This window comes from Sapajus apella, unplaced genomic scaffold (genome assembly GCF_009761245.1).
Source record: "Sapajus apella isolate SASKATOON/1434 unplaced genomic scaffold, GSC_monkey_1.0 scaffold5, whole genome shotgun sequence".
Lineage (NCBI taxonomy): Eukaryota > Metazoa > Chordata > Mammalia > Primates > Cebidae > Sapajus > Sapajus apella.
In genome coordinates, this window is record NW_022436945.1 from 37,463,634 (window position 1) to 37,473,389 (window position 9,756).

The window sequence follows — 9,756 nt, forward strand, 5'->3', positions numbered from 1 at the left end:
CATCAGAGGTGAAGAGATAGAAAGGCATATCTTTTTTTATTTTTTTATTTTTTGAGGCGAAGTCTTGCTCTGTCGCCAGGCTGGAGCACAGTGGCGCAGTCTCGGCTCACTGCAACCTCCGCCTCCCGGGTTCAAGCGATTCTTACGCATCAGCCTCCCGAGTAGCTGGGACTACAGGCATGTGCCAAATGCCTGGCTAATTTTTGTAATTTCAGCAGAGACGGGTTTCACCATGTTGGCCAGAATGGTCTCGATTTCTTGACCTCGTGATCCACCTACCTCGGCCTCCCAAAGTGCTGGGATTACAGGTGTGAGCCACCGTGCCCGGCTGGCATATCTTTTATCTCGGCTGTTGGAGAGGTTGGGGATGATCCGCCCTGTGCACTGCACAGCAGAATGTTGATAGTTTACTCATGAGCTGTCTATAAATGGTTCCATATCATGATTTGAGTCCAATATTCAAATACTCCATTAGCAGAGCTGCTGTTAGCTGCATCTGACTCAAGATGGACTAAATACAAGGGCATACCTCCTGATCAACTGACCTTGGCTACAAAACTAGGCAGAAAAAACTCAAAAGAACTTGGGAGGATTGTCCTGGTAGGGAAGAGGAAAAGCCCTCCAGTAATGCAGGTAGACAGTCATGCCCACAGACAAAGTAGTTCTGTTGGCTGCTGCTTCATGTGTAGGTGCCCCATGTGAAGTAAACCATACCCACTGATAACAGGGAGCCACCTGTGCCACACCCAACTATTCATCTTTACCCTGCCCTGCCCAACACCTTACCCTCATTTCTCTACAATAGGGTGACAATGTGAGATGAAGGCTATCTGGTTTCCAGAAACTATGGGAAGATAGAATCTGTTTACACGATAGTGGACTCCACTGCATTAAGGAGCTTTGCAGATTGGGCTCTAGTCCAGCAGATCTGGTTACCAATTTGTCTCAATGCTGGAAACTCACAACCCTGCCATGGCACAGAATCCCTAACCCTTTAATGCAACTGTTTCTTCCACATTCCCTTTACAAAGGGCGAGGAAACAAAGGTTACGACTGCCTGCAACCACTTTGTTTTGGCGTTCACAAAGAATCACCCTCTTATCTAGCATTGAACCCAGTATATCTGACTCTCATCTGTTTCCCAGGCTCTATACTTCGGCTTTTCATTCTGCTTCTACTCTTCCTTATATTGGGACCCATTCAAATTTTTCTTCTCTGTTGTATAGGCCCAGGACTCTTATTGCTAAATTTGGACTCAGATCTTCTTGTTTTGTTGATTGTGGTGTTACTACTGCCCTGGGTAAAAGACTCCTTCTGCTAACTTCTGCCCCCATAAAACTCTTACAAGCTAGGCTGTTCACCCGTCTTTCCAATGAGAAGCTCAGATGGTGAAGCTTTATTTTAACAAACTGCTGACTGATGGGTCTTCAGCCATTCCTACCTTCTCTCCGGTATCTGGAATACTGCCTAAGTATACAGCCAAATTTTCAGCAAGAGATCCAGGAACTATGTTCCTCTCTCTCTCTCTCTCTCTCTCTTTCCAGACAGAGTTTTCTTTTATGCTCAGGCTGGAGTGAAGTGGCATGATCTCAGCTCACTGCAACCTTCGCCTCCCGGGTTCAAACTATTCTCCTGCCTCAGCCTCTAGAGTAGGTGGGATTACAGACACTCGCCACCACGCCTAGCTAATTTTTATATTTTTAGTAAAGATGGGGTTTTGCCATGTTGGCCAGGCTGGTCTCAAACTTCTGACCTCAGGTGATCCACCTGCCTTGGCCTCCCAAAGTGCTAGGATTACAGGTGTGAACCACTGTGCCTGGCCGAAATACCTCCCTCTCTAAAGAACTGATTGCTTCAATGCTGGGTTTCAGAGTTGCTGAGACATCAAACCTGGCAAACTTGCTGTTAGAGGAAGATTGAGATGTTGGTATCACAAAGGCAATGATCCTCAAGTTCTCAACATTGTCCCTCAGTCCCCACCCAAGATGGTAGCTGACTAGGTATCAATACTCTTTTAAGTAAAAGAATGGAGAATTCATCATGCTTATGGGCCAAAGGGGATTGTGAGTGCAATTCTGAAGTCAGAACAGCTGGGTCTAATTCAGCTCCACTACTTCCTGACAATGGGATTGGAAATGATTTAATGTCTCTATAGCTCAGTTTCTTCATTTGTAAAATGGAGATGATGAGAATAGCAGCTACCTCCAAAGATTATCATGAGTTTTAAATGAATTATTATATGTAATAAAAGTGGTCAATAACTATTAGCTACTATTATTATTGGGCCAATTTGGAGACCTGGATATTTATAGATTTAAACTTCCAGGGCACATATAACTGTTAAAACGCATGCTTTGAATGAAGAGACCGCGCCCCCACCCCCAAGCAGGCTTTGTGTGAGCAACACGGCTGTTTATTCACCTGAGTGCAGGTGGACTGAGGCCAAAAAGGGCGTCAGCAAAGGGCGGTGGGATAGGAGTTGGTGTTATAGGTTTGGGCAAATCTTTTGGGGAAGGGGCAGGGGTGTTAAGGAGCTAGATCAGTTACAGTGGTGGGGGTAGGGGCAAGGAGTATACATTACCATAAGTTCGGTTACAATGGTGGGTGGGGTAAGGTCTAAGAGTAGTTAAGATGGTAGGGTGGGGCAGAGGGATATTCACAGAGCAAGAAGAGTTAAAATGGCAGGGTGGGGTGAGGAGCATTCACATTATCATAATAACAGTTAAGATGGCAGGGTGGGAAGAGAAGCTTAGTGTTGGGGGAAGCTCTGCTGGGTGATCAGGGATAATGGCGAATGCAGGCGGGGGTGGGATGATGGCTGGGGAGGCGATCAGCCAAGGCAGGCAGGACTTCAGACTTTCTGGGTCCAGGCTTGCACATGGAGGCCTGACAATAACGGCCTACATAAGTGTAAGGCCAGTTGCCTCACTGGGAGGCAGGACACACCCACCCCTGCACTCAGTGCCTGACTCTGCACCGGCCACCAGGCTGGGCACTCGGCACCTCGCTCTGCTGCATAACTCCCTTGGAAAGCAACCCTGGCCGACTCTCGCACTGGAAAACCCGCCCAACAACCTGCCAACCAATAGCAGCCCGCCCTGTCTCAATCCCACTCCCCTGGACCCAATCAGAGCACCCAGCTGTTGCTCATTACTCCTAGCCATAAAAACCCCCCACATCCCAGGAAGTCATCGAGACTTTTCTGGCCCCCTTTCCTCAGACCAGAGAACCTCGCCTGGGAGTTGAATAAATTGGCATTTAATTTTCTTATACTGGCCTCAGTTTCCTCATTTTAAACTCGGCAATGATCCTTACAATAAGAAGGATGATACATAGAAAGTACTCTGTAGACCTATTTGGGCAAATTGAATAGTTGATGATGTCCTTCAGTCTGTGTAATACTGTGACATGGTAAAAGCCCCATAAAATTGCATACCTCAACTATACCTCAGCTTTCTGTTGCAACTGCTCTCTGTAACCCTAATGTGACAGGCAAGCCTACACCATCTTGGCCCCTGAAACTTTTTTTTTTTTTTTTTTTGAGACCGAGTTTTGCTCTTGTTACCCAGGCTGGAGTGCAATAGTGCGATCTCGGCTCACCATAACCTCCGCCTCCTGGGTTCAAGCAATTCTCCTGCCTCAGCCTCCAGAGTAGCTGGATCTACAGGCGCACACCACCATGCCCAGCTAATTTTTGTATTTTTAGTAGAGACGGGGTTTCACCCTGTTGACCAGGATGGTCTCGATCTCTTGACCTCGTGATCCACCCACCTCAGCCTCCCAAAGTGCAGGGATTATAGGCGTGAGCCACTGTGCCCAGCCATGCAACTTGTAATAAGTAACTAAGGTCTGTAATTTCCACCCTACCCAGGCAATGTGTAAACTAGCGCTTATCTTGACTTCTGTGAACCACTTAAGTAACAATTGAAATGGCCGAAGCCCCTCACCCTCATCTCCACCCGGGAAGTGATTTATGGAATGTCCAAAGTCCACTGGCCCTCGGAATGTCCGAAGCCCCTCCCCTCTACTTCCGTCCCTCACCCTCACCCCCGAGGTGGTTTATGGGCATAAAAGGTCTTGACACCCTCCTTTCGGGGCCACGAGTTGGAGAGATGTGAGTCCTCCGTGGCCGCTGGCAATAAAGACCCTGCAATTTGGCATACTTTTGTCTTGGTGTTGACTTTCTATGCTCGCTCCAGTACAACAATACTCCAAGAGTATCCCAAAGACATGGAAATGGAATTCTCTACAACTTCCTAGAAGACCAATTATGTATCTCAATGTCAGTTTACTTTACTTTTACTTGATACAAGTATCTATTTATAATCTACTTTCGCCATTGTATCTGTAAATCAGTACTCAGAATAATGTATTTTAAATCCTAGGGCAGATCATTGAGACTTATCTTATTGATTTGGATATTTAGATTATTCCTAGTAAGTTCTCTTCCATCTTTGAATAGTAGTTTCCCTAGAACACCAAACACATTCAGAAGCGGTTCATAGTCCACTCTTCCAACTTCACTGTCTGACTGATACACTACTTAAAGAAAAAGAAAAGAAATAATAAATGTTATTTAAGATCTTGTTTTTTCATCTGCTGCCAGAAAAAGGGTGAAAGACAAGGTATTCTTTCGTTTTGGGTAAGATGACAGCTTTCTAACAATTCAAGAACCTGATCACGAACTTTATATAAGTCACCCCTACATCTATGTAATATATGCCCCCAACAGTGTGATAGGGGACCACCCTCTAGACAGAGAATCTCCCTAAAAAAGCCCCCCTTCATTTTGCCACCAAGCTTTCAATTCAAAATTTCTTATATACCTAACCTTTAAGGTTCCTGGGATTCCTTTGTAAAATTGCATTGTACCAAGACAGTGAAGAGGCCGCTTCATAGACCAAAGGGAGGCACATCTCGAGGAGGGATGCTGGTGAGGAACACCAGGGATGCTGGTGAAAGAAGGTAAGTAGAACATAACTGACCTATGAAGATTAAATGGATGGACTGCTTAGTGAAATAATTGTTATGTTAAAAAATGGATGGATTGGGCCGGGGGTGGTGGCTCACGCCTGTCATCCAAGCACTCTGGAGGCCAAGACGGGCAGATCACCTGAGGCCGGGAGTTCAAGACCAGCCTGACCAACATGGTGAAACCTTGTCTTTTTTTAAATAAAAAAAAAAGAATGGATGGATTGGATAGCAAAGGTTTTGTTAAAGAATCTGAGAATTTTCTAAGGAAATGCAAATATTTCTGTGTCTAGCAATTTCTAAATTACGTTTTAGCATGTGCTTATATAGACAGACACACACACACACACCCCTTGATTTAGGATTTTAGGATGGCTAACTATCTTTAAGCCATTGAGCGATAGTTTTTAATTATACGTGCTTTTAGTGGTTTGTAATATTTTCCACTTTGTCAGGAGTTTCACTAGAGCTAACATGCATGTAGGAGCAAGTTATGAAAATGGGCCACACCTGCTTGGAAAAGAAGCAAGTCCTTCTTCCAGCAACAAAGCAAGCTTATCATAAAACACAACACCTGAAAAGCTAGTTGGGCTAATTGTGATGCATACTTCAGACACCTACTAGCTCTGCTCCTTGTATCTATATAAAAGTCACTTTTAGAGTGACTTTTTAAAAAAACATGCTCTAACACTTCTGAGTCACCAGAGAAGACAGGATATCATAGCTAACCTGAAAGAGGAAGATCCTGGCAAGGTTAAGGATAGAAAGGAAATATTCTTGTCCTTATGCTTCTCAGTGAGAACTTAAAACTCTCTCCTCAGCAATTCTTAAGGGCTGTTGGCTCTCAGGAGGTGGAGAGTGACCTAGTTTTGAGGATGACATATACAGTATGACATGTTGCTCTTCTGGAAGGAGAAAATATAATTTTAAAAGTCAAACATTCAAAACAATTACAAATTTCCACTTCAGTGATTTGAGATATAAGCAGGAGGCTTCACTTAGCCTAAATCCATTCACTCATTCAAAAAACATGTGTTGAACACTAACCATGTACTAGGCCCTGTTGCAGGCACTGGAGATACAACAGTGAACTCTGTTTCCATGCAGTTCACATTCTACCGGGGAGAGACAGGCAGGAAAGGAAAGGAAAAGAAGAAAGAAAGAAAGAGAGAAAGAGACAGAGAGAGAGAGAGAGGGAGGAAGAAAGAAAGAAAGAAAGATGTGTCTGAGGAAAAATGAAACAGGATTAAGAGGATGGGGAATGATAGATGCTATTTTATGGAGAACTGTCATAATGAGGATAGTGAATTTAGGTGCTATTTGAGCGGAGACCTGAATGGAGGTAGTCAGTCGTGTGACAACATGAAGGAAGACTAGATCTGAGACAGATGGCAAAGCAAGTGTAAAATTCCCGAAGTAGAAACATGCTTGGCTTGTTTGAAGACCATCAGGAAGGCCAGTGCAGTAGAGTGAGGGGGGAAGGGTTGTAGCTAATGAGATACTTGCAGAAGTTGCCGGGTATCTAGAGTCTTACAGGCCAGGGAAAGGACTTTAAAGTACAATGGGAAGCCAGTTGCTTCCGAGGATTCTGAGCAGGAGAATAACCTGATGTGACTTACACAAAGGATCATCTGGTTGCCGTGTGGACAACAGACCGTTAGCAGCAAAGTGGAATAACTCATTAAAAGAGTACCACTGTAATCTAGACAAGAGAAGATGGCAACTTAGAGTAGTAGCAGCAGTTGGTGCTGGGAAGTAATCAGACATATTTTGAATGTAGAGCCAGCATGACCTGCTTAAAGATTGGATCTTGTGTGTGAAAGAAAGTGAGGAGTAGGGATTATCCTAAAGTTTTTGGTTTGAGTACCTAGAAGAAAAGAGTTGTCATTTATTGGAATGGTGAGGACTACAGGACAAGCAGATTTAAGGGTGTGTATATGTTGTGCAGTGTGTGCGTGTATGAACTGAAAGATGTGTTATACTCAAGAGGCCTATTAAACATCCAAATACCTAGATTGATCCTGCCACATAGTCGATACTCAATATCTATTGAATGAAAAAGGGAAGACATTGAGTAAGGCAATAGAATTTAAAAATCCAAGTATATCTATCTACTATGAACTTCTCTACATATCTAAATATATTTACTCTTATGTTTTGCAACCATGAGGACTCATCAGAATCCTTTACTTTTTGGTCCTGGAAGAGATACTGGAGATCTTCCAATTTACGAATTCCAAAGTAAATTAAGGACCAGAGATTAAGAGACCAGTGATGAAGGTCCAGTGCATTTATGCTACAGCTAGCACCTGACATCAGGCTTTCTGATTCTTAATTCATTGTTCCACACTACAAGCTTTTCTTTCCCCACAAACATTAGTGCTCACTTCATAATGTCCGGCGAACTATTCTTTTCAAGGAGTATATTTAAAGGGTTCCCAATAGAGAAACTGACTAGTTGGAATCTATTTTACAAAGCATCGAATGAAAGTGAAAACTGCTATACATGAAGTAGTCATGATTTTTAACCCTCTGGCAGAAAAGTTCATAGACTGGTCAGAAACAGCAATGATATTTAGATATTCATTACATAGATAATAAATATTACTTGACGATTATGTTAACAAACAATCATATTCTTTGACTAGGTCTGTATAGCTAGAAAAATACTCAACTTATAGTTAGCAAACTTTTAACACGGTATGTTTTTTGCTATAAATAAATAGCTACCTGGTTTTAGTAGAACTTACAGTCTACTTAACTTTCAACAAACCAAGTATTGAGTCTCCACTGTATCAGTGTACTAGACATGGTAGGGAAAAATGAACAGTCTCCTCAAATCAAGTAAACTGACAAAAACAAACGAAAAATAATTCCTAGAAAAAATGGAATTTTTAAAAAAGTACAAACACCTGTTGAGAACTATTGATCAGGTAGTGCTAGAATATGCTAGAATAATTAGATATTTGTGGAATTGTCGGGAAGAGGTTTCCCAAATGAGTGAGTATGGGTTTTAAGATAAGGAATCAGATATGGCAGGCAGGATATTCTACGCTAGGAAAATATGGCACTAGAAGAACTAAAGGGTAGAAGCAGGTCAGTCATGGCATGCGTCCACACCCAGGTGTAATAGGACGGGATCACTGTTATTAAGCTAAGGGTGGATGTGGCAACTGAAGAAAAGCTGCAAACACAAGCCAAAGCAGTTTACAACCGACATCTGAAGGCCAACGAATGTGATCAAAACAAAGCATTTAAGTTTTGTTTGGGTTTGCTGCCACATTATAAAGGCAGACTTTACATTCATACTATTTTCTGTATTCTTCAGTGTCACCGTGCTTAAGCGCTTTTTATACACAACTTTTTAAAAAGTCAAGACACACTTGATCTAAAGAGCAGCCTGTGAGTCAATAAACGGAGAAAGGCAATAAAGAAGTGATTTCTATCCCCCAATTCTGTGCCAGTGTGCTGTAAACTTTAAGTCGGGAAAGCTGTTTAAATGGATGAGACAATGCCTTTAAAAGTGCTTAGCACGGTGTCTGGCCAGTAGGAAGCACTCAAGAAATTATGAGTATTTGACTTTAGACCTCTCTTAACTGTCTGAAACTGGGGTTTCTTATTTTCAGGAAAAGAAACAGGACACAGGCAGTCTCTGAGGCTCCCGCCAGCCGAGACAATCTCCAATTAAAAGTAGGCATCGATTAAATATTTGCTGAACAAAGTAAACCGTCTCTCTACAGCTGGGCTGAGCGCCCACTGAGATCCGGCCCAGAGTGGAGGCGAAACCTGCCCGTGGGTCCGAAACGCCGAGACCAATAGGCGGGGCTGACCGAGGACCTTGTGCGCCACCTCAGCCCCGCCCGCGCCGAGCCTTCGTTTCGCCTATGGGTCTGCAGAGACCCTCCCTAGCCAGCCCGGCCGCGTCCCACATCCGCCGGCACGCCCCTTCCGGGCTAAACCCCGCCCATTCGCGCCCCTCGCCCCGCCCCATAGGCCCCGTCCGTGACCCCGCCCCGCCGCGAGCCGGCGCCGGGTCCTCTCAGCGATCGCGGGCGGTCGCGTCCACCCCCGACGCTCTGAGGTCACTGACGGGGCTGGGCCGCGGGGGGGCGGAGGGACGGAGGAAAGATGGCGGCAGAGGCCGGATATTGGCGCCGCCTCCCCCAATCCTGGAGCCGGCGCAGATGAGGCAGCTTGGCTGGGGCCAGCGGCGCTTTGGAACCCGAGCTGGGGGGACCCTGGCGGTGGGGCCTGGTCCTGCTATATGCCGGCGCCTCGGCTAGAGTGAGCGGCGGCGACGCCTCTTTTCTCCGGCTCTTTCCCTGTCGCTGCGAGAGCTAGCGGGCGGCTGAGGCGGCGGGGCCGGGATGGAGGACGTTAACTCCAACGTGAACGCGGACCAGGAGGTGCGGAAGCTGCAGGAGCTGGTGAAGAAGCTGGAGAAGCAGAACGAACAGCTGAGAAGCCGCTCGGGGGCCGTTCAGGGCGCCGGCTCTCTCGGGCCCGGCAGCCCGGTTCGGGCCGGCGCGTCCACTCCTTCCTCTGGCGCGGTGTCTCCTCGGGGCTTCCCCTTGGGCCTCTGCGCCAAGTCGGGCGGCGGGGCCGGGTCGGGCCCGAGGCGGACGAGTAGCGAAGAGCTGCGGGACGCCACGTCCTTGTTGGCGGCGGGCGAGGGCAGCTTGCTGGACGAGGTGGAGCCGCTGCGGCCCGACGAGCTGGAGCGTTTGTCAGGCTGGGAGGAGGAGGAGGAGAGCTGGTGAGCGCGGGGCGCGGGGCCGGAGCTGG

At 46.0% G+C, this 9,756-nt stretch overlaps 1 protein-coding gene across 4 annotated transcripts in view; it reads left to right on the forward strand.

Moving 5' to 3' along the window:
* The first annotated feature begins 8,942 nt into the window (after nt 1-8,942).
* Nucleotides 8,943-9,756, forward strand: part of SLAIN2 (SLAIN motif family member 2) — an 81,917-nt gene continuing 81,103 nt past the window's right edge. For 3 of the 4 annotated variants that reach the window (XM_032274118.1, XM_032274121.1, XM_032274120.1), the window contains exon 1: nt 9,007-9,727. In XM_032274118.1, the coding sequence (XP_032130009.1) occupies nt 9,339-9,727 (389 nt within the window). In that variant the 5' untranslated portion in view covers nt 9,007-9,338. Of the gene's footprint in view, nt 9,728-9,756 lie in introns of all 4 variants that reach the window. The other variant, XM_032274119.1, reaches the window with a different exon arrangement.